The sequence below is a fragment of the Nelusetta ayraudi genome, unplaced genomic scaffold (assembly GCF_046127955.1).
Source record: "Nelusetta ayraudi isolate G7.1 ecotype Tasmania unplaced genomic scaffold, CSIRO-AGI_Nayr_v1 ptg000070l, whole genome shotgun sequence".
Classification (NCBI taxonomy): Eukaryota; Metazoa; Chordata; class Actinopteri; order Tetraodontiformes; family Monacanthidae; genus Nelusetta; species Nelusetta ayraudi.
In genome coordinates, this window is record NW_027466120.1 from 4,587,797 (window position 1) to 4,612,073 (window position 24,277).

The 24,277-nt window shown below is 42.5% G+C and overlaps 2 protein-coding genes and 2 long non-coding RNA genes across 9 annotated transcripts; 3 read left to right on the forward strand and 1 right to left on the reverse strand.

The window, feature by feature from the left end:
• The first annotated feature begins 1,239 nt into the window (after positions 1-1,239).
• On the forward strand, positions 1,240-6,526 carry LOC142898626 (uncharacterized). Its single transcript, XM_076041651.1, has 5 exons — positions 1,240-1,556; positions 2,913-3,009; positions 3,102-3,290; positions 3,430-3,544; positions 4,025-6,526. The coding sequence occupies exons 1-5, from the start codon at positions 1,537-1,539 to the stop codon at positions 4,204-4,206; spliced, it is 603 nt and encodes a 200-aa protein (XP_075897766.1). The 5' UTR covers positions 1,240-1,536; the 3' UTR covers positions 4,207-6,526.
• A 674-nt stretch (positions 6,527-7,200) lies between these two features.
• LOC142898630 (uncharacterized) lies at positions 7,201-8,176 on the reverse strand. The gene is made up of 2 exons (XR_012928623.1): positions 7,590-8,176; positions 7,201-7,318 (listed from the first exon to the last, which is right to left on the reverse strand). It is a non-coding gene; the product is annotated as an uncharacterized LOC142898630 (long non-coding RNA).
• ppp1r12b (protein phosphatase 1, regulatory subunit 12B) lies at positions 7,225-24,208 on the forward strand. Of its 6 annotated transcripts, none has more exons than XR_012928620.1 (8): positions 7,225-7,338; positions 11,382-11,398; positions 11,522-11,654; positions 12,213-12,317; positions 12,426-12,476; positions 12,581-12,631; positions 19,725-19,991; positions 22,302-24,208. XR_012928620.1 is itself a non-coding variant. In XM_076041655.1 (8 exons), the coding sequence occupies exons 1-7, from the start codon at positions 7,237-7,239 to the stop codon at positions 14,613-14,615; spliced, it is 501 nt and encodes a 166-aa protein (XP_075897770.1). In that variant the 5' UTR covers positions 7,225-7,236; the 3' UTR covers positions 14,616-14,646; positions 22,302-24,208. The 6 variants fall into 6 exon arrangements, 4 of the variants coding, with proteins under 4 accessions (XP_075897770.1, XP_075897771.1, XP_075897767.1 ...); XR_012928621.1 differs by having other exon boundaries at positions 19,725-19,987; XM_076041655.1 differs by lacking the exon at positions 19,725-19,991 and adding an exon at positions 14,574-14,646.
• On the forward strand, positions 14,653-18,088 carry LOC142898629 (uncharacterized). The gene is made up of 3 exons (XR_012928622.1): positions 14,653-17,005; positions 17,140-17,212; positions 17,356-18,088. It is a non-coding gene; the product is annotated as an uncharacterized LOC142898629 (long non-coding RNA).
• Positions 24,209-24,277: the final 69 nt, after the last annotated feature.

Sequence of the window (24,277 nt, forward strand, 5' to 3'; positions counted from 1 at the left end):
GTTTATTCTATACTGTGTACATTTGAAAGGGCTGGAACGGTTCATAGAAAACAAACAAACATCCAAACAGTCTACTGTCTCTTTTCAGAGCGTGTTGAAGTGTGGCAGCACTCGATAGCTAATACAAGCAGAGGCATGAACATATCTCACTGTGGACCCTGAGTCTGAAATAAATAATGTAATATGCAAAAGCTTTCTTTTTTTAGGCTGGATTTAAATGTCCTCACGGTTCGCTTTGCTCTGCCACGCTCAAATGAATATTGCTCTATTTCCCCGTCTAGTCTATGTAAATTTCCCCAATGTGGGATAAATAAATGCATTATAGTTCTCTTTGATATTCCCCCTTTAGCAAATAAATGGAAAGCCTGTTGGAACTAGCCATGTCTCCTTTTTGCAAACTGGTAGAATGATGTATCAAATGCCAGACTGTCCCACTCTTCCAGTTTTTTTGCACAACAGCGAAACTTGACTTTAACTGTAAATGATTAATTATGGGGCTGTACATCGTAGCTGATATGTGGTACCGTTAAAAACAACAAATAACAAACTGTGAAAACCGTGACCACAAAAACCACCATATGAACCAAACCATAGATTACGTGAACCGTTCCATCTCTGATATGACAACAGCTCATCTATCGTACTGACTGACTTAAGAGGGGAAGAAGCGTCTTTTTGTAAGTCCCTGTTAAGCGTCGCACCTTAGGAACAACTCTTCCTCAGGCAAACAGAAAACTCTTCACTGTTCAAAACCAATCAGACACGGCACAAGAAGTCTCGAGTGAACAAGAGTCCCCTCCTCAGTGCGGTGCAGCAAACCTCTGGGAATTCATGATACCATCTGAAGCAAGGCATCCACCTAAACCCTGACAGACAGATGAGCCTCTCATGGCACAAACTCACCATTACATTTTATAAGACATTTGTGTCATAACACCAACGTGGCTCAAGGACGCATGTCGCATGTCAACATTTATACTCAAATTGTAAAGAAATAAAAAGCCTAAATAAAAAAAATAAAATAAGGCGACTCAGATTGTGTTGCTCCAGTGTTTTGTATTTTGCTAGTTCCATTTTGAAAAGAATTATACAAGAACACTTCAAGTTCTGTCATAACAACAACGCTTACCGACTTAAAAGCCAACAAAAATGCCATTCTGTCCACCTCTTTATCTGAATGAATGGGGAGGATGAAGCGTTGTCACCGGGGCAACGACTGCACGTCTGCGCTGAACGAAGACAAACAGCAGCAGCAGAAATCCAAGCGTGTCCGCTGCTCTCTGCCATCTGAACTGAAGCACGTATCGACTTACCGGACCTGCTGGCATCAGGCCTCAGCAGACTGAACGTCTGGACTGATGCGGATGTGGACAGGAAGTCTCCCTCTCTCTCTCTCTCTCTCCCCAACTCTCTCTCTATGCTGCACTCTACACTGTGAAACACACTCGCACGTCCTGCCTCACCCACTCATCGCTGCTGCTGCTGCTGCTGCTGCTGCGGTGTACGTGGCTCCGTCGTCCCCCTTCAACAGGGACCATGCAAGCGTTTGTCCCCAGGTGAGCCTCAGAATGACGTGAGTCACGCCGTTCTATTTTTGAACCGTTCTTTAATTTGATTCATTTCACTTTGACAAGGCTGCGTTCTGACAGAGCTGTTCGTGTCTGTCACCTGGAGTCATGGGCCTCTTTCAACTGAGCCTGTACTTTTCTAATACAGGGTCTTAAATATATAATGTCCTTCCGCTTTTTTATGTGCTTTACTAATTATCAGCTTCAGGATATTATATTAAGCTCTTTCAACGCATTAATTATGAACATTTCTTTATGTCATGTTGGTTTAAGAACATTTTTCCCTTGTTTTTTTTAATGTGGGTGCATTAAAGCCGTATTAAAGCAGCTGGAAATGAGTCCATTTGAATGCAGCTACAGCAAAACTACAGCTTTGCTAAGATTTGGTTTCTTTTCAACTGAGACATTTTTCAACTGAGAGTGTGCTAATTCTTGAAATATCTATAAAATGAATAAATCTTATGTTCTGTACATTATGCAGCAGGGTGCGCTGCTGCTGAGAGGGCCGTAGTCTCTCAGGATTCAGGGTGACTCCATAGCGGAGAGATCAATAAAAGCTGAATGGAGGAGGGGCCGCAGCTCCACCGGGTAAAACATGAGCTACTGCTGCTGGCTCAGCCCTTCCTGAGTCTGAGGAACCACAGGCGGAAATAGTGCTCAGGTCTTTAAGTTTACCGTGAATGGATGCTTTAAGGCGGATGGATGCTTTTGTTTCCTCAGAATGACAGTGAGGAGGATGAAGAATGGAGAAATCAAGCTCCGGTTCTGGAAATGGAGATCCGGTTTAGTGGACAACAGAGCTGAGATTGAGATTGATGATGTGTGTAGTTGCTGTGCGGGTCTTCCTCAGGGACTTGAGATGCCTAGCAGGTGCAGATATCTGTGCAAACATTCCCAGTGTATTGGTCGTGCCTCTGAGTGCCCCAGCTCAGGCCACTCAGTGCTCGACTGCCTCTGGGGCGTCTTCACAGCCTGCCACTATGAATCGGGTACTTCGCAGTGCTGCAGTGTTTAGCAACTCTGCATTGTACTATGTACAAAATGAAAAACAATGCTGCCTCTTAGATGGCCTATTCACCAAACAAAAACATATGTTTTGTCTGCCAAACTTACGCTGGGAAAAAAGGTTTTTGGACGGCCCTAAACATTTTTACATGAAGTCAGCATTACCGTGAAATATCTGTCAGAAATTCTATTTGTGTTTCAAGAGTTGTGGCTGCATCAGTGGACAAGTAAAAAAAGGAAATTCTTGACTGTGGATGCTGAAACCTCCAGTTTTGACCTGGATGGAACAGCATGTGGGATGTAGATTGTGGGTGACAGTTCTAAAATCTTGTCCACCAGGACGCGGCTGTATCTGACCCCCGTCAGAGATGAAGAGGCGGAGTCTCAGAGGAAAGCCAAGTCGCGTCATGCCAGGCAGACACGCAGGTCGACACAGGTAAAACGGCGAAGACGAGACAGAGCTCCAGCTATCGCTGCCTCGCCTCTGACTCTTAACTGATGTGAAGCTGCGATGTGACTGTCCTGCAGGGTGTGACTCTGACAGAGCTGAAAGAGGCCAAGAGGACCAACAACCTGCCTCCTCCAGACAGGCACACAGAAGAAGGAGCCTCTCCAGAAAAGGGCTGTTGTGTGATGAAAGGCCTGACTGATGACAGAGGAGCCCAAATAACAGAGGACACGGACGAGATCAATAAAGAAAAGGAAATTATGGACGAGGTGAGCAGAAGAAAAACATGCATGGGGGAATGTTTTTTTTTGCATTGGGGCGGGTGTGTGTGTGGGGGGGCTTCCAACTGTATTAAAGATTTATTAAAAACCTTCCATATTTCATTATGTCTGTCAAAACAATACACAGCAGGGTAACGCCTACCCGAAGTTAGACACTCTGACTGAGTGTTCGATATCAACACTGCCATATTCATCCAACATTGGATCCTGTGGACCCTCGTACTGCAACACCTCATTCGGAGGTCAGAACTTTTTTTTTGTTTGAAACAAAAAGCAAGGACTGAAGAGTAATAGCACTTATGCACATGGACTAGGATTGTAAATTAAATCATTAACACAAATATACAAAAAAGTTTAATGAATAATAAATAATAGTTGAATATGTTTAATAATAATTTGTATTTTTCTAAATGAATTATAATATGCGCAACAGAGTATGTTTGTCCATATATATATACATATATATATATATATATATATATATATATATATATATATATATATATATATATATATACACATATATATATATATATATATATATATATATATATACACATGTATATATATGCTACACTGAGACTATATACTGAGACTAAATATACTTATATATACTTATATATTCTTATTAAACTCTGTTTCACTGTGCAATATTTTACTAGCTTAGGTCAAAAAAATAAAAAATAAATAAATCTATTGATATCAAAATGTATTGTGTGCAGTTGGTTCTAGATGGTGGAAAGATGAGAACCAGAATCTGATTGAGGGTGCAGCAGAGCAGAACACATCAAACCCAAAGTTGCCCCAGAGACGGTACTGCTGCGAAGCTGTCCAAGGTTCAGACTACAACGCTGCCGAGGTATGGAGAGACCACACCCCAAGTTTGTTTTGTTGTTGTTTTTAACCACAGGCGAGAAAGAACTCGTTCCATGAATTGCAACTATTTTCCCCGTTGCTATCCAAAAACGTCCACTAGATGGAGATAAAGTATTTCCTCATTTCACCATTACATGAAGAAGTCAGCAGTCACTCATGATTCAGACACTGTTTAAAGCTAAATTGTCATCTTTTTGAGTGCTTCTAAATACAAACCTGCCCTTGACGAACCCGGTCGTCATCAAGAAAGTTTACGTGAGGTCTTGCTTGTTGAAAAGGCGCTTCCAGGTATGCTGTTAAAAAAAAACAAAAAAAAAACCTAACAAGCAGGAATCTGTCTGCAGCAGCGAAATCAAGTGACTCTTCAATATTCATAAGTGCCATTGTTTCATATTCATATCCCGTGTCTTCCTTACCCGAAAGCCACGTTTTACTTCAAAGGGCGGCCTGATCTCGGCTTTCTGACGCAACGCTTTGAGATGCGCTGCAATCATAATGCGGGAAAGTGTTGCGTTCAGGGGCTCTTTTGAGCGGGAGGGCTGGTTAATGTCTCTGGGAAGCAAGAAGGTAACCCCCCACCCACCACACGCATACAACGAGCAGCACAAACTCCTCACAATCCCTCTAAGTCGCTTTGCTTCTTCACATCACATAGCCGAGGTGTCTCAGCATTCCATGCCTTATTGGGAGAAACTGAGACCGAGACTTCCCCGGCCTGAACCTCGGCTTCAGAGAGGCCCGCTTGCCTCTTTAGCCGTATCTGTGTCCACCCGCGGAACAAAAAGTACAGAGTGGCAGCTCGTTCCGGTGTTTCTGTGACTGCATTCCCTCCGTCCAAGGAAAGGAGCTAAAAAAAAAAAACAAGAGTGAGAGAGGAGAAACCGGAAGGAGAAAAGGGTGACTTTGAGAAAGGGTAGAATCGGTTTCCCTCTGAGCTGATTCCAGTCCCCCCCCTACGCCCACCAATCCCCTCCACCCCCGCCGTTGGAATCTGCTCCAGAGATCAGCCGGTAACATGAGAGTCTCTCCGCGTTACCGCGAGGACTATATCTGTCTGTGATAATCATACCGAGCGGAGAGGTTTTATCAGAGGCGCGGCTGGCTGCCAGTCAACCAGCAGCTCGACCTCCGCGTGACTCTGCTATGATCCGTGCAGATTTTTCCACCCTGGCTCTCAAGACAGGTGCAGAGCTGGTCAGCAGGGAATCTGGCTTCTTTTAAGACCTGTAGTAATGATCAGGATTTTTTCCTTCTTTTCATTTATGCATATTTCTTTCCATGCGGCTGAGATTTCAGCACTTCCTTCCTGCATTAGGGGTTTATGTACTCTCGAATCAGTCCAAATAATCATGGGGTAAACGTTTTTTCTTGAAGAAAAAAGAAAGGCAGAAGTGGAACATCCCAGTGGAGATTTGTGTAATCCTTTGCTTTTATCTTTTCACCCTGGGGGTAAGAAGCCGAGCACTTCGCTGTAAAAGACAGATAGCAGGAGGAGGAGGAGACAATGCTGAGAAATTAGACCTTGGCTTGTGTCAGGGAGCAGTTGGGCATTGTGAGGGATACACGTTTACTCTCCTGGAGCAACATGAGGAGACTTAAGTCAGCAGCTGGTCAGCTTAGCAACAAATGCAGCGACAGCACGCCTGTCTTATAGTCTAATGTTAACAAAGTCTACCGGCACCCCCAAAAGCTTTCCTAATGCAATGCTAATTGGCTAAATATTAGCATTGTGTAGGTTCCCAAAGAAACATATCCCTTGAGAAAGAGGCAAATTATTTAATCACTAAGATTTCAACTCTGGTCTGATGATCCCATTGGGTCACTGCATCACTCAGCTCCCAAGATGTGACAAAACCAAAACGGGGAGTCGGAACTTTTTCATGAAAGAAAAAAAACAACAACTTTCTTCTGTGTGTGGGTCACAAAGAGCTGACAAGGGTAAACTTGAACACTGTGGTGCAGCATGGCGAGCCACAGGGTGGTGACAAGACATCACTCACACCAATGCGAAGATTGGAGATGTGGCTTCCTGGCTGAACTGGAAATAAATATTTGAGTGTGACAGATTCCACTAGAAAGTGAAAGATGGTTCACCCAGTCACCTCCCCAAATGTGGCCCCCTCTTGAAGATGCCTCCTATGAGCTCTTGAACACATCAAAATGAGGGATAGTTTGTCCGACGTGCTAAGTTGTACCGAACAATACGGCCAATTTTTCATGTCTGCATCAAACCCTGAGGTCGTCATTTGGTTCCCAGGTGTCACTGTGTGTTTGCTGCCTGCTGCTGACCTTCAAGGACAACAAAGCCCCCAACCCGACACACACGCCCCCTGGAAATTTATGTGACTCTCTCTGGCTATTGTGCTCCACCTCCTCTTATCCCCGGGCACATCAGCGGACAATTTTAGCCTGTCGGAGCCGAGCCCCGTCACAGCCGAGCCCCTGGCTGGCGGCCAAGAGCCCAAGACAGTGTGGAGAAGAGAAGGGTGATGCGAGGTGGGCAAGTGGGTGGTGGTGCTTCTGTGGGGGAGATGTAGGGGGGTGGGACTGGGAGAGCAACCAGGCGGTGAAAGGAGGAGAGAGAGAAAGCAAAAGGGAGGGAGGGAAACAACGTGAGAGACGGAGTTTAACTGTGGAAGAGACAGCGGGGACAAACTTTTCTCTCTCGGCTGCTTCCGTCCGGACGCATTTCATCCGCAGTGCAGAGTTACTGGGCAAGGAGGAGCGACGACCGGCGGCTGAAAATTTTGTTTTTTGCATTTTTATATCTTTTTTTTTTTTTCTTGAACTCTTGAGGGAGGGTGACTCTTTCCATCACTGCTACTATTCCCTGCACCTGCATGGGAGTGTGAAGCCAGGGAGAGAGAGACACACACAGACACACACACACACACACCTGTTGTTGCGGAGGATTTCCCCAAGATTGCAGTCATGGGCATCTGTGTCAGCGCAGCCTGAGGGGATCTGTGCAGCCCGTGCAGCTGTGATCTGGCAGTGGCCTCGGTGAATGTCACAGTAGAAGTTGAGAGCATCCAGTCCAGGGTAGACGGAGGGGGAGATGTCATCGTACTACCCGCGCTCCAAGGACCTGACCCGCACCAGGAAGTCGCTGACAGATTCACCGCCGACCTCTCCGTCCCCTACGGACAAAAACTACAGAGTAAGAGCTGCTGCAGCTTTCCTCCTAGACACACACACATACACACGCACACACACACGCACACACACACACGGCCATTTGGTTGGTAAGGTTAGATCTATCCAAGTAGATAGTCGTCTGTGTGATTTTAATCCTCAGCGCTTTGTAGGATTTCTTAGGCAAGCAGGAGGCCTCTTGTGCAGGTGCTGATGCTAAACACAATTATTTTTTTTAATTCTAAAAGTAATTTTTGACACAATCTGTTTGCTTACCAAGTATTGGGACAATATTAAACCGAGAGTAAAAACACAAAGGTTTTTTCTCAGTCTATCCAACCTCAGGTGAATTAGCCGCGCTCTATCCTCTTTGCTGAAACAATCACTATTTATGGGCCAATCTTCTTGTCTCATTAAAGCTGCCACCAAAGTGTGCCTGAGAGGCTCAGAAAGTCTGACCACATTTTCTGGAAACCACTTTTGGACTGAAACATTCCTTTTGTAATTTCCTGTGTAATTTTTCCCCCCCTCCTCTCAGTAAGTGGCTTATCCTCAAGGGTGATGTTGTTCCACTGCCGTGTTTATGTCAGTGCTGGCCGACTGTGAGACAGTCACAGTTAAAGGGACAGGGAGCAGCGCTGCACTCGCGCTCTCACTGTGGCCACCAGTGTTTTCGTACCAGCCTCGCCGTCACTACTTGTTTCTCTCAGAGGCTGAGTCAGTCACTCAGTGCTGCATCCAAAACTGAAGGACTGGCCTTTATTTTCCATGAGCTCAAATCAGGTTTATTTTTGTGTGTGTGTGTGTGTGTGTGTGTGTGTGTGTGTGTGTGTGTGTGTGTGTGTGTGTGTGTGTGTGTGTGTGTGTGTGTGACTGCGGAAGAGGGAGTTGAATCCAGTTAAGTGTTTTGTTTTTGTATTTTTTTTTTTAATAGCTTTCTCAGATGTTTAGATAAAAACCTAATCAGGAGAAGTATGGAAGCATTCAGAGAAACGTGTTTATTATAATAAGAATGAACTGGCATGAGTTTAGTAACTGAGTTCAGTTTCAAGTAGTTTTACTGCTACTGCTGCGACCACTATGATGACGGAGAGGCTGTAATTAAGGATTGTTAGTCATGAAAATAATAATTGATTCAATATAAACAGCAGTAAAAGTAGACAAAAGGCAACATTCAGTGGATTTCAATTCTTTTTTTTTTTTTTTTAATTATCTAGTTTTACAAACAGCTCTACACGTGTGGCAATCTGCTAATAATGGCACATATCTTTGACTTGCTCCAGTATTACTAATCTGTATTAGCATTATTATTTTTATTTGTTACTTTGTAGTTTACTGAAAGTTGGTTTGAGCTTTTTTGGAACAGATATTCTTGAACAAATGTTATTGTTGTTGCTTTCACTGTACGGAAGGGACAAGTTGGTGTGTGTGGGAGAGAGGCAGAAGGAAGGCGGAAAAGTGCCTACAAAATACTTCTAGCGTGACTTATTTTTTACACTTTACCAATGAGCCTGGAGCCTGTTTGTCTCTGATGTAAGCTACCGTGGATAAAAAACAAAGATGTGTTGACGGAGCACTTTTTATTTTCATTATTGTATTATTGGTATTTGAACATGAATCCATCTGAATGTGTGTCTCCCGCACTGTCAACATATTGATTTTCTCTGGGCTGCTTCGCCACTGCCTCACCGTTAGCCTCATGCGCTTCCTCTGACCCCTCCCATTTTTCCCCAACAAGGGAATCACACTAATGTCGAAGCTTAAGGTGGAACAACATTACAGCTCTGGCTTAATATGGCAGAAGGTCTCGAGTTAAAAAAAAAAAAAAGAAAGAAAGGAAGGAAGGAAGGAAAAATGTCTTTGTGTGGCACTAAGAAAAAGTTCCTTTCAACTCCGTCAGGCTTGCCAAAAGACATCCAGCTTTCCAAAAACTAATTTCCCCAGTTTCCTAATCCCCGAGTGTGAAATAGGTTTGCATGCAGGAATTTACAGTATAATCTTTAGGAGGATGGATGTGTTCCCACTTCCCTTGACTGTCAGCAGGCTTCGAGGTAATTTATTCATTAAAGCAACTTGTGCTGATTAATTAATTCGCCCCCCCAATCTTATCAAAGGATCTCGCTCAAAAGGGTGAGACAGCGAGCGAGAGCTCCTCTTGGCTCCATCCTTGGCCCCTTTCTCATCGGAGGTCATGGAGGTCTGGTTTTTCCTGGATGGCTCTGCTTAAGCACATGACCACATAAGGACAGGCAGCGCTGGCTCAGTTATATAAACACTTGCTGAGGAATAGCCCCGTTGACGCTGCATGAAATATTCCCCCCCCCCGCCCCCCACTCGGCAAATGCGATAACTGAGAGCACCGCTCTTTTGGAAATAAATTGTTTCCCAATAAAGCACTCGCGGTCTGGTGTAAATCTGCTCCATGCCTTATCTCCAAGCAAACGTGATGTCTATTGCCAAACGCTTTTAAATGGAGGTATTTGCATTTCTTTCCCTCAGGCGTTGAACTCCTCTCCTCTGCGGGAGGTTACATTTTCTTCTTCTCCCTGGCAAGAAAGCGGCTGAAAATCTTGGAATTTACAAGCAAGGTTTACAAGGTTAGATCAGATCTCGCAGACATCAGGGATCCATCTGAAATCATGTGGCGGTGGCGTCTTTTTCCATTCCTGCCTCTGATTTCCACTTTTCATCCTCTGCACCCTCTAACAGGCTGCAGAGATTAACTCGACAGTGGTGAGTTATGTGTTAGTTGGAAGCAAGTCTAACACGGCCCACCAGATGGAACGTTTCCAAAAATCATTAGGTCTAATTATCACTGAAGTGTCAAACTCGAGGCCCAAATCTGGCCTCTTCTGTGATTTTATGCGGCCCACCAGAGCCACAAAGGTGTATGAACGGGTTAAGATTAAAGTCTATGCTGTGAAAAAGTCTGCTTTGACCATAGACTACACCTCTTACAATGTAAGTTGTTTTGAGACACACCAAGTGACGAGCATTAAATTTCAATGGGTTATTTTTTGTCCCCAGTGGACACCAACGTGGCCCCCTGTGAAAATTTGTTTTCAACCCTCACATATATGACAATATCTACCAAAATCAAGCAGACAAATTAGGTTTGTTACCACTTTCCTAAAGGCCAGAGCTCAAGTTGTTGTTGCTGGCAAACTGCTTTGTACACTGAGAAAAGTCATCACTGTCTATCTTTGGTTTTCTCAGTCTGAAAATGCAATATAGCAACAACGATAACTAGCTGCAGCCATTGTTGACAGCTTGTTGTCGTCTCTACTTCCTGGTCTTGTCACCTCCTACTTCTTTATCTATTTAGACACCTGATTGGTTACAGGATCCATCGAAGAAAAACACTGCTAGTGCTGGGAAATGGAGGTGGATGAGTGAGATTCGAGTGATCCAAGAGGCTGTGCAAAGTTTAAACAAGTGTGGACGGACACAGTGTGGTATAACAGACGGGGAGCCAGAATACACATGAACAACACCCGCAAACTAAGTAATGATCCTGATTTATGCACGATTCTACTGAGCCGTAGCACAGAGCCAGGCTGTTGAAAGTGAGAGCAAATCCCTGCACGTTGGCAGCTGCCGACGAGTCCTAGGAAACCCCTGGCAGGACCGCCTGCTGTCTGCAGTCAGACATCCAGCGGCCACACAGGAGACAGGGGACTCAGAGCCTCCGACTTGATGACATCATCCCCGTACTGGGGGCATCTGTTCTGAAAAATTAACCAGGCTCACTGCTGAGGTTTGACCTGTGTGAACCCTGTCGGTGCAGCTTTTGGGGTGAATTATATCTCACTTCTGCAAAAGCTTCATACCCCTGAGCTGGGAGAACCTCTGACCTCGCTGCTAAATCTCACTTGCAGTTCTCTTTTCTCATAAAAAGGGGTGAGATATTTAAACGCTGTGACTTTGCTTGCTCTTATCAAGTGAATAAATCAGGATTGAACCCCCAGCAGAGCAGCTTTTCCTCCTTTTTTTTTTAAGCATAGCCTTGTTCCCATGCTGCAACACTGTGAGTGATATGTCTAACACAGCTTATTCTTTGTCTTTCAGCATGAACGATTGTCGAGGTAAGAATTTAGCATTGTTTTATCATCTACGGCAGCACAGATGCGGTTGTTTTTTGTTACTTTTTTGTTATTTTTTTCATTCCGAAGAAAGCCCCGAAGTAAGCAGCATTGTGTTATTTTTAGATATGACTCCAGTGGGGAGAGCGCCGCAGACAAAGCACTGGGCCGCACCAGCTCTTACACACGGAGAGAGCCGAGGTTGGCTTCAGTGAATAAAGAGCTGGACTCCTCTGCCACTACCAAAGACTACAAGAAGGTATCACAACAAAACAGTTTTGAAGATGAAAAAGAAAATCTCTATTCAACATTTCTTCTCGTGCAGAAATTTCTCATTCATGACATTATCTGAGAAGGAAACCAGACTATGTTTGTCAAGCCAGACTTTGTTGTCATGGCTTGGATTGGGCAGTGCAGGACTTAATGGTTTCACATTATTTTTTGTTTTTATTCATTTTGTATTTGTATGCTGGGACAGTAGTTAACGGAAACAGTGGTTCTTCATCTGTATTTTATATCATCATCACCACCATCATCATCATCGTCATCATCACTGCCCATATTTGATAACAATGGGGATATTGGGTAAACAGCTTTTGATTTTCACTTAAAAAATAAAAAAAATGATATTTGTGTTGTCAAAGTTTTGGCTTAAAGATAATTCTCTATTATTTTTCCGCATGTGTGTTTGGACTGTTTTAACTGGTCTCTTAAAAATTGTCATTGTTTTCTCAAAGTTGAATTGTTTCAGGATTTTGTTGTTTTTCTTAATTATAAAATTGAAAAAAAAGTTTTTTTTTTCTTATTTTGTTTTCAGATGTATGCAGAAGCTTTGAATGAGAACGAGAGACTCAAGTCCAGGTTGCAGGACAGCAAACAAGAACTGGCCAAGATAAGGTCCCAGTTGGAGAAAGTCACTCAGGTACACGGAACTGAAACAAATCAAAAGCATAGGAGCCCTGACTGAAAAGTCACATATCAGAATCATTATTTAGAACTTCCTCCATAACAGTGCCATTTCAATTTTTAGAGGCACGACAGATTATCAGAGAGATCTTCGGCACTTGTTTCGGAGAAAAGGGTGAGTGTTCTGTGAACAATTTTTCCAAATGTTTTATTTTTTTTAATTAATTGCCATTCGTTTTTTGTTAACCTTTGTTTTTTGTATTTCCCTGTGGTCTGCAGGACAAACACACACTTGAGAAGAAAGTGTCAAACATGGAGGAGGAGCTAAAGGTAAGAGCACTAAAGCATGAACTGCCCTTGTTCACGCTGGTGCTAAACAGACTGCTTTGCCTACAGGATGTGTTTCATTTACCTCCTCAGTGTGAGTGTAACGCTTGACAGTGCACTTGAAGGCACCCGGTGAGCCTCTCGCCCGTGCTGCGTCACGATGCATCCAGTGCCGTCAGCAGTGTTGATTTAACAGAGCAAAACACAAAACACTGGGCGCTCGGCAGGGGCTCCGCTCACCCAGGTGGGGTTTTGGAATCAAGGAGAGGGAAGGTTACTGCTCCGGGCTCATTACCCACAGTGTTGTGGGTTCTGTGCCGGGCCACTTCCTGCACAGGCTGAGGAGGAGCCAGAGGCACCTCCACTGCCGCCGCCGCCGCTCTCCTGCTCCACTTATCCCACTGTTGGGGTGAACACTGTGACCTAGTTCCTGCCGAATACCAAACCCCGTCCAAGACCAAAAGACCTGCCTCTGTGACACATTCCTGCACTGCAGTGTGTGTATTCTGCTCGACAAAGAGCAGCAGAGGGAGATTTCAGGCCTGAGTAGTCCTCTGTTTTATGTTGATGGACGCAGCTCACAGTCAAGTTCAAGCTTAAATGTCTAGCTTGCATTTATGTGCTCCTCAGCCATGTAACTTTATCCTGAGAATGTTTTTTTTTTTAATTATTGGAAAGGGTTTAGAGACAAACCATAATTTAACAAGATTACCCTACACTGCAATGCCAGTCATGACACAAAAAAGCAATTAGAGTGGTGTGTCTTGCCTCAGAGTGCAGTAATTGAGAAACAAGCATTAAACAAAGAAGGTAAGATTCTAGAAAAAAAAAAAAAAAAGAGGAGCAACAACCAAAACCAAAGAGCAGGTGCAACAATAGTGCACAATACAACAGGTACGGCAGTGCAAGTGAATGGTCCACCAGCTTCCCTGGCTCTCTTTGACTGTTGAGTGTTCATTAGTGCCTTGTGTGGTGGCTCCACTTCAGGTCCGCAGAGATGGAGAGCAGATCAAGTGGGAAGGTAAAAAATCAAAGAATTGTATGCAGTGGATAAATGGTGGCTGAGAACAGAGGTGAAGAGGGACTCTCAGGTGTGGAGGATTAGACTGTTGAGGCCGCAGTGACGCGCAGACTGACAGAGAGAGCAGGCAGAATTCGGCCGGAACACACGTCGGCCAAGTGGCAGGGGATTCAGGTGAAGGCCGGGCTCTTGGTAAGCACTAAGATCGTCTCCAGAAAGCAGCAGCGATGGTCGGCGGAGTGAAAACACAGGCTTCTTACAGCGGTGGAGATTCGCTGATGACACGCAGGTGTGGAGAGAAGCACAGCTGCAAGCTTTGAGGAGACCACAGCCACTCCCTCAAAAACACAGCGATAAAAATGAAAGACAAAGGAGTAAAATAACATCTAAAAAATGTAGTTTTCTGAACATCGCTTCGTACTCGCTAAACAAATAAATTAACTTTTTTCTTCTTTTTTTTTTAATTAATTGACATTTCATTGTGTTACTGACTCTTCTTATTTACTCCCTGTCCTTCTCCCAGAGGTGGTGTTCTATTTATTTCTTTATTCATTTATTTTCTCAAACATCACAAACCATTTTATTATAATCACATTGCAAAAGTAATTATTTTGTCCTTTTTTTTCTCCAATGATCAAACAGCATTTTTTGGACAGACCTTGCAAGTAATTTGTCTGTGAAGGTTCTCAGTCATCCAGGTCATCTTTAGGTACAAGGGTTAAGTTAGGCCAACTGGACTTTGTGATCTTCAAGATCTTAAAGATATTTTGCTTCTCATCCAAAAGTCTGAACTGAAGAAGCCTTTTGGATGAGAGGCGATCACAGTTGCCCCAACAAGTCCAGTTGCCCCACGTTAACCTTTCTACTTTATCTAAAACTGTCAAATTGGAACGGGATGCTGACCGCCATGTTGTTCCCCAACAGCAGGACGCCCCACTGCGGTTCCGCTGTGGGTACCAGCCCTGAGGCGGGCAGTCTCAGGGGAGGGTGGGGCCTGGTGAGTGGTCGCTCCAAGTCGGGCGAGTGATGGACACCTGCCTGTTGCACCTCAACACTGTCAGGGACTCGGCATGATGACACGTGTGTGCGTCTCGGACACCAAGATGCTGCGTTAGAACAGTAGCACGGTTTCGTGTGAACACGCGTCCTTTTGCAAATGCAGCTCACCCACTCACCAAGCGTACCCATGCGTCTGAAATATTGGGTCACCATCACCTCCCACCAAAAAAAAAAGTTCAGACGACACTTGCCATCACTCTTTGGTTCACTAGAGGCACACATTTCAGTTGAGGCAACCTTCGCACCAAGGTCTCATATTATATCATCATGTTGAGAATAATACAGTATGATTCAGCCCCAGAGTCCAGCCTTGCTAGGTTAAACCTCCAAAAAAATCTCAACAGCTCCCCAGAAAACCATTTATTTAGCCCTGTGTTGACAGACTCTGTCAAAAATGTTTAGCTTTAGCAACCTGCTAACGGAAAAGAAATGTTTCTTTTCCATTTCCAATCTTTAATGTATTTTCATCATTAGCCTTGTGAAGCATCTGGCCAGATAAACGCGCTCGCATAGCGGATCGTTCCTGCTCAGGGCTCACAAAGGAAATGCGGTCGAGGGAGGAAGGGAGGAATACCCAAATGAGTCTGATGTCAGCAGACAGTACCCTTTGTGACATCACAAGGAAGGTATTTCTAGAAGGACGTGTTAGCCCACACTTTCTACAAAATGTAACAAGAGAAATTTACTGACAGACTAGGAACAGTCTGGTAGATCTGGTATAATATGGGACCCTCTTCCCATCTTCTCAGAAGTGAACTGGCACTTCAGGTTCTTATTTGAAGTGTTAAACTTTACCGTTTCCCACTGTTTTGTTTCACCTCTTCCTTTCATCTCTCTATCTAAGTGTCTGGCGACGTTGTGCTGGGTCTTCTTTTTTCTTTTTTTTCACAGATTTGTCTCAGCAGTTTCTGAAATTTAATTAATAGCAACCATGTTTAACCAGTCACAGGACTTTCAATTGGTGGTTTAATGAATAATAACTTTGAATATTAAGAAAAGCCAATCAAGCATGCAGGTCACTTTGCTCCATCCAACTCTTCTACCTCTCCTTCCTGCCAAAGGCAACTAAGCTCTCTGGTAACTAAACTTTTTCCAACACAAAGGAACATTACATGCTTGAGTGGTTATGTCCAAAAACAAAGCTAGATTCAAAACATCCCACCAAATGTGCGGATGTGATGTTGAAAGCAGCCGGATGCTTTTCTTCAGTCTCATCATTCAAACTGTTTTTGACTAGGCTGAAATACTGTGTCAGTGCAGTATTTCAGTGTGTGTGTGTATCTGTGTACACTTGTTTTTGTGACAAATTAGGCCATTTTTATAACAACGCACCTTCAATATCAGGACAATATATTTTTTCCTAAGCTCTTGTAAGCTCAGCATTGTAGAACCCTATAACATGCTCCATAACCAAAAATTGTCCCAAAATATGTAAGTTTTGTGGAAAGTCTTTCTTTACGCACATTTGATCTGCCATTTAGTTGCCATATTTGGAATCAACACACTGATTTCAGTCACTCTACTGGTATGCATATGTTAGACACTGAACTGAATATGCTCTCAAACATTTGAAGCAGATATGAATCACATCAATACATATATTTCACGTGAGAGTCATCGCGAACGGCACATCAAGGACCTTCAGTGCTCCAAGGAAATTATTTGGCGTCGGCAGTACCCTATGATGGCAATCCTACAACAACAATCACAATCTGACCAGGTAAGTTTGGCAACATAGTCAGTAAGTTAGCCAGTGAGTTTGCCAAAATGAAATATGAGACAAACAAAATGGATCGTATGCATAATAATTGGCTATTAATTACTTTTGCTTAATCTTTAAGAGTAAAAAAGTAGTTGTTTAATAATAATTTTGAAGTAGAAGTTTGATAGCTTCTTAACAGCGGCTAATAGTAACACACATTGAGTGCCATTCAGATAATTAGCCAACTAACTTAGAGTAATTTATAATTCACATGCAGTATGGATGATTACTTACATGATCTTTGTCCTTGTTGTTTATGTTGTTTTGGGATCGAAGCTTCAACATGATTTAACTGATTTTAAACAATCACATTGTGTTGAGTCGTTCTACATACATAAATTTACAGCCAGATTATGTTCACATGTAAAGTGGTTCTAACATAATTACATACTGCCTGGCATGCAAACAAATTCATCTATCATCTATTGACACTTGCATCCACAGACTCCTGTGGATGCAAGCCAACCCTGGATGACATGGAGGTCACTTATGCCTCAACCACACCAGATAACAAAATATCAGCAGAACTGAAATGGTACTATACCAAAACGACCATAATGCAAAATATTTTCAGTAAATGTATTTGTCATGAAAAGTGTATTAATCTCAGCCATGACTGTATATGTGCTTTTGTTTTTTATCATAATACATGTTCTCTCATCCCTTTAGATTGCTAGCAGAACATGGGCGCTTCAACAAGGCACATCTCAAGCTACCTCAAAGTGCTTCAAAGGAAAGCAAGGTTAAATAGCATTATGTATTCACATTATTAATTATTATTGACTAAAATCTTTTCTATCCTTGCCTGCATTTTTCACATTGGTAGAGCCATTGTTGCATTTGCTTGTTCCAAGATTTTTTTTTTTTTGTTTCCATTTATAACAGCTGAGAAGACAAGAGGCAAGTGATGAAGTGAAGACTGTTGAACGGCATGTTTCATTTCATAACAAGCTGCAAAGTACCAGGTAAAAAGTACTATGACTCCTGCCTCCAGGCAGAGACAGTAGCTCTGAAAGACTGGATTGCTATAAAATTCTACATTCACAACAGAGTCATCGCATTAAAAGGGAAAATGAATAGATAGAGCTATGAAATGCAAACTGTGGCCCAGACACAATTGAACATCAGTTCAGCTTCATTTTATTTTCATTCTATGCCTTTTTAAATGATTGTGTTGTTGCTCAGCGTTGCCAAATGCTCAGATTAATGAGCTTGCTTTTTTATAACCCTGATTCTTCATGTTTAATTTATAGCCCTGACCATATTTTTGTACAGAATATTAGGTTTGATGTTGTTTCAACAGGCTAGTACTTGAAGTGATTGTTGCTTCCACAGTTATCCCCTCCAGTTTTTGCCTTGTATTGTTCTTACGCATACATAGTTAAAATTGTTTGTAAATCCGCATTTTGAAATATGTTGGAATCAGAACTCTTGGTAAAAGGTCTTATTTTAGTAACTTGATTTACTGTCTTCATGCAAAGTCCAACTTTTTGGCCAGGTTAGGTAAATATGTTGTTTAATTAAAGCAGTGATCTTAAGTAGAGGGCGTAATTTCTTTCTTTCTTTTTTTTCTTTTTGCACAAGACAGGGTTCAGTTCAAATAAACAAAAAAGGCAAACATTTCTGTATTGTCTGAGGTCTTCTCTAGGCATAATTTAAATGTTTTTCTACCAATCAAAAGGTAAAAAAAAAGACAGAAATTGTTGCTTTTATTCACATTAACATTTACTACAGATTTGGTAAAAAAAAAAAACTAACTAAAAGTAGACAGACCAAATGTAGGTGCCACTTAAAACAAAGTGTTTTAAGTGGCAGGACCTTTAATGTAGGAAATTCAGGAGCTCAAATTCAAACTGTTTCTTGTCAGAATAAGAAAATAAACCTCAAAATGTCATTTTGTGACTAAGGTAGAAAAACATATAATTCAAGAATGAAAATTTCTGAGAAATCAAATCCTTCAACACAAACAAAAACAAAAACAAAAAAACCGTACACAGACCTGTGGTGACGACCATCCGAGACGATTACCTTACAGACATCAGGGAACAAGTTCTATTTAGACATGAGGGAAGCGGAACACAGGTGAGAGCAATTAAGGTCAGGACTGACAACGAGGCACAGGTGAAAAACATAAATGGATGAGAAAGGTGAGAAAACAAGGACCGGTAGTAAAACTACAGAAAACACAAGGGAAGACGAGACTATCAAAATAAACACAGGAAGTGACAACACAACAGATCATATGTTTCTTTCTAAGTCTTTATACACATCAGTTCTACTTTGTTGCATTAACATGTAAATATCTGATATTTCTGTCAGAGGTTACCTGACTGGTGAGCATGACTGCTGCACATCTATGCCTACTGTATACTAGAGACATGCCAGACATGTCACAAGAGCAAAGGTCAAAGCACAAATCCTGCCCTTATCTGGTCTTTATAAATAACTTACACTTGGACATTTAGTGTGCATCCGTGGGTTTCACAATTCACAATACAAGTTTGTGATGATGTCTCACTCAAGTCACATAAACCTGACAAGTAGCATTAAAATCAGAATGGATCAAAGAACGGTCCTAGCCACAACCGTGTGTGTGTGTGTGTGTGTGTGTGTGTGTGTGTGTGTGTTTGAGTTCTGTGGTTCACCCTTAGGATTGGTGTCAAACCACAGACATCTCTGTCAGACCACATTGAGGTTTTCCTCAAAATGTCGCACCAGGAGCAAGAGGAAATTAATCACCTTCTCTGCTTTGACTTCTCCCCGACTTTGCTCCTGTGTGTGTGTGTGTGTGTGTGTGTGTGTGTGTGTGTGTGTGTCGCAGGGAATGAGGGGTTGGCTTGGAGGGTTGGCTTGGGTTTGGGTTATATAAGTTCCCATGAATTTCAATGCCCTTCCCTTTGAAAAGCGGTACGTTGAGTAGCACTTGAGCTCCACTCTGTGTAGTTTAATGAGGACAAACTCAAGGAGAGACTGGCTTAATTTTCTTTTGTTTGTTTGCATGTTGCATCTCTTTCTTTTATGTAAGTACCCCTGAAAAGTCGCCATTTTTTTCCCCTCTATGTGTGTGTGTGTGCGTGTGCGTGTGTGTGTGTGTGTGTGTGTGTGTGTGTGTGTGTGTGTGTGTGTGTGTGTGTGTAGGTGTGCGCCTGTGTTCTGTTTTCAGCACAAGCCTTTTTTTTTCTCTCTCTGTCCCGCCTCCTTGCATGCCTTCTGTGTCTGCCCCTCTCTGGATCTCTCTGTCCTCCTCTGTGCAGGCTTTCCCAGCTCTGGCTCAGGTCCAGAGCTTGCGGAGGGTGAACGAGTGTCTCCTGGCTGAGAATAGAGCCATGCTGCGCGTCCTCGCCCGCCTCTCTGAAACGGCTTCCATGCCAGAGACAGAGGACCTCTGATCCTCTGGCATCGCCTGTTTTCTTCCTTTCTCCTCCCTCGCTCCCTGTCCGAACCACTTTACCTCCACGCTCCTCTTCCCCCTGCGGTGCTCCCACAGCCCCCTCATCCTCTGCTGTGCCCCTTCCAGGCAGGTCCGCCACTCCGCTGTCCTCATGCTTACTGCCTCCCTGTGATGCACCTCCATCTGTGTGCTTTCAACCCAACCCACTCTTAACCGCATAGTGAGAAGTAACCATGCGGCTTCATAAATCATCTTTTGCATATATTACTCCTTTTTTTTTTTTATTTGGCTACCATCTAAATCAAAGGACTAAACACATTGTGAAGCAAGTTCACATTCTCAAAAATTCATCCTGCTTATTATATTATTCATCTGAATAATTTAAAGTTGATCAGAAACTGACTATTCAGAGATGATTTTTTTTTGAGGTGAAAGAAGTTGTAGCTAAAGCAGCATTTCATGGCTGCAATTGTGAGTTTGCAAAAAAAATATATATATGTATATATATTTAGTTTTTTACATACCAAAGACCTTTAAAAAACAGAGCTGCAAATTGCTGTATTGAGCAAAAAAAACAAAAACATTTTGTTTTATTTTAGTGCTTTGACAAATAAGTGCGCTGGAGCTGCTGTGAATATCTTATAATGTTCTGCTGCATCACAACACTAGCAGCAGCATTGCACCATGAGCAGATCTGTGTTCAGTTTATTCAAGTTCCGTGTGGCGACAATTCCAACGATACCTTTCAAATCTATCAGCAGCACCACGTTCACTAGATGAATGACTACATGTAAGTTACGGATAGTACCGGCATGACTATGAGGTTCCCAACCAACTGGGAACGGAAAATAAGGAAGCAAAAAATGAGGGCAATAAACCAAATAAAAACAAGCTGATGAAAACAGGATATTCAGGTAAAAGATATCAGAAAAGCATTAAGGCCAGTAGTAGTAGTAGTAGTAGTAGTATCAGTAGTAGTATATTTCCAAACAATGTCTTTCATTTTTAGACGTGTATGAGAAATACAGTCTGTGGATTTGCCGAATGTTCCACCCAATTTGCTGAGGTAGCAGATTTTCACCATATGAAAAAAATGCATTCCATTCGTCATCTCGCATAAGTCAAATATATGCGGATCCCCTTGTGCAATGTGCTGTGTCATAAACACAAAATGTGTTACCCCCAGAAAATAGTCCTCCAAAGTAAATGGAATGTATAGGATCATTAGAATTCAAAATGAGCGAGTCCGGGGCCGCTGGGAGAAACACAAGGAAAGAATTTATTTCAGTGTGAGACAGCAAACAAACAAGCCTAATGGTTTTTGTGTGAGGGAAAAAAAAAAGTTATGAATGAGCTTAGTTTTCTCTTGGCCAAGAGGAGCGATAAGAAGATACAATCCTTGTACCATTAATTTGAGGCTGTACTCATGGAAATTGTTGGTCTCTGCTGACAGAAACAGAAAGTCAAGATTGGGGGTCCAACAGAGGTATTAAGTCGGACCTTAATTAGTTAGAAACTTGTTGTTTTTAATACATCAACAAAGTGGACTTGAGGAGAGTCTGGTCTGAAATCCCTCACGTGCAATAATGTCCTGACTTGAGGAGTGAAACATGTTTTGTCAAGAGCCTCCACGTGGCATGACATCCTCAGTGTTTCTTTGCATGTGAAGATAAACATGATTAGCATGCGTCAGTTGAAAAGTGGATGCCTTGCTCGTCGCATGTTAGCGAATTGCGCAAGAGAGCTTAGACGATGCTTAATAACATTAACAAACCTAGTAATAGGGGTGTTAATAATAATTCCATGTATTCATGACATGCAGATAATATACCAAGTCTATGGGTGTCAGTAGGCAGCTCTATTTACCTCTGTGCAAGCTCAGTTAGCTAGCTTTGTGCGTCCAACCAACCAACAAATACACACAACGTGGAGAGAAAAGCACGAGCAGTGTTTTTTTTCCCCAGCTTTAACAGGACATAACAGTACATACATCTTGACACACACATGGTCTTTGCTCAGTGTTTGTGGCATTATGGGGCTTGTTGAAGGGATGCTGTTTGTCTCTACTGGAGGGGAAACACTTCAGCGTTGTTATTTTTAGTCCCCGCTCCTCATGAGAGACATGACCCACATCGTGGTAAAAGTTCCCTTTTTGACTTTCACAACGCCTCACAACACTTCTCACATTCTGAAGCTGTCGACTCTCACTTGCATGACGCACCGTGCCGAGCATGCCCCCCCATGGCGTCGCCTCAAACTAAAGCGAGAGGCAGCGACCTTTTTTTTGTTTTGCCCACATAATCACTGTCAGCATTCGGATTTTGTGACACCGTGCCATGTAATTGTTTGAACCACCCGCTTTGTCTTGTCCAAAAGACATCTAACGTGTACTTTACTGACTCTACAAATGTGTTGACACAAATTTCTCCCCTGCTCTCAGGTCCTAACAGAGCTCAAGTCCGACAACCAGCGGCTGAAGGACGAGAACGGGGCTCTCATACGAGTCATCAGCAAACTGTCCAAGTGAAAGGACGTCCTGCCCTCCTGCCTGGTGTTGGTGGACACACTCACCCTGACATGGCATTGTGGATGAGCCATGATGTCCCAAGTTCTTTGCTATACTCTGAGTATAGGGCTCTTAAAAAGAGAGAGAGAAAAGATCCAGTTCCTGCTGGGACTTTTGAACATCCAAAGAGAATTTTACAAGAGTTTTTTTTTCCACGGCAATCATTCTGTGCGATGTAGAATTGTAATTGCTATTTCTACTTGATGCATTACCATTTGTTAATTACATTTTACAACGTCTTCATAGGGACCAGCCGTGCGGTTAAATAGCGCAGTGGGAGAAAAACCCAGATTTGCACCAGTGCTTGTGTTTTCGCTCCCGCACAACACAATCAAGGTATCACTCTGGTTTTTGCTACATTGCACATTTCAGAAAAGTAATTTGAGGTCACTTTATTTCTACAAATAACAGAGTAGTCTGTTTTTGCAACTTGTTTTCTTACACTGAATTTAGAAAAATAAATAAATAAATATATATATATATATATTTCCCACGTAAAAACCAACAAACACATTTAAAAAGATCTCGGTCTGCTTATAGTGCTGGGAAAGACATTAGCTTGTTGATCAACCCCCAGACTTTTCCTTTCAACTCCAGCTGAGAAGTGAGGGTCAGCTGGTCGTCAGTCCTCCTACGTTGCATAGTCACAGCAACCTCTGAACCACATTAACGCCCGACACGATATTTCCGCCTTAAGTATTGAGAGCGTTCTGAATGTATAAAGTCTAAGGACAATCATGGAGAGCCGACGAGGCTGATCCTTTATCACCCAGGCTAGACTCGGCGATAAAGCGGCCCGGTGTCTGAGACGGAGTCAGTGCTTTTATTAGTTTTTTGTTTTTTTTTTCGCGCAGTGAGACAAAACAGCCAAGTGTCAACACAGGAGAGTTTTGAGTGTGCACACCTGATTTCATTTGATATATTTTGTGATAGATATATATTTATTTATTTATGCATTTCTGACGATTTTGTTTTTTCTGCCTTTTCTCAAATCCCAGTGGCTGGCTGTGCATTTCACACCTCAGCCCTCAGTGACGTCCTACTCGCTCCAACCTAAACGAATACACCTCGTAATACCATCAATATGACACGACGACTCCAGAATCCATGCAGAATCACACTTAGACATTACATCACTTTAATCTAAGCTGGTCGAACAACACTTCAATTTCAAATCTGCTCACAATCACAATTAAGAGATTTACTCAACAAGGTTTCAATAAGTCCACCAAAAGTAGACAAATTTGTCCGATAAACTGCACAATGTTGCAGTCTCATATAAAACACAGAGACGATAACAAAAAATAAAAGTACAGATTATTATGTATTTGTTTTTCAGGTCTATATGAGGCAGCATGCAACACCAAAATAATTGAACATGTTGATGCAGCTGCTGCACAACGTTTTTTTTCCCATTGTAATTGCAGATGATCAGAGTTTAGAGCTGTTGGTAGCAAAGCATCTCCAGGTTTAGAGATTTTCCAGGGTCTAACAAGTGTCACACAAGATGTGCACATGTCCAGTTCAGCATAAGACCTTCTAGCTTGCCTTGGTGTCGCAGCCTCGAAATCTGATTGGCTGTCTCACTTGCTCACTTGCAGTGTAAAGGAGCCAACTGTTGATTCTGAAGGCCTCAGGCAGACTTCACAAAACCTGACAAAAGCCAGCTGAAATATGATTGGATAAAAACTCTACCATAATATACAACACTGGCAGCAGCACAACCAAGTGGCTATAAAATTACACAATGAGAAGAGAATTAGTTAATTTACACATTTATATATATATATATATAAAAAAAATAATTACATATGTTTAAGCCAGCACAGAAAGTCTCAAATAAAACAACA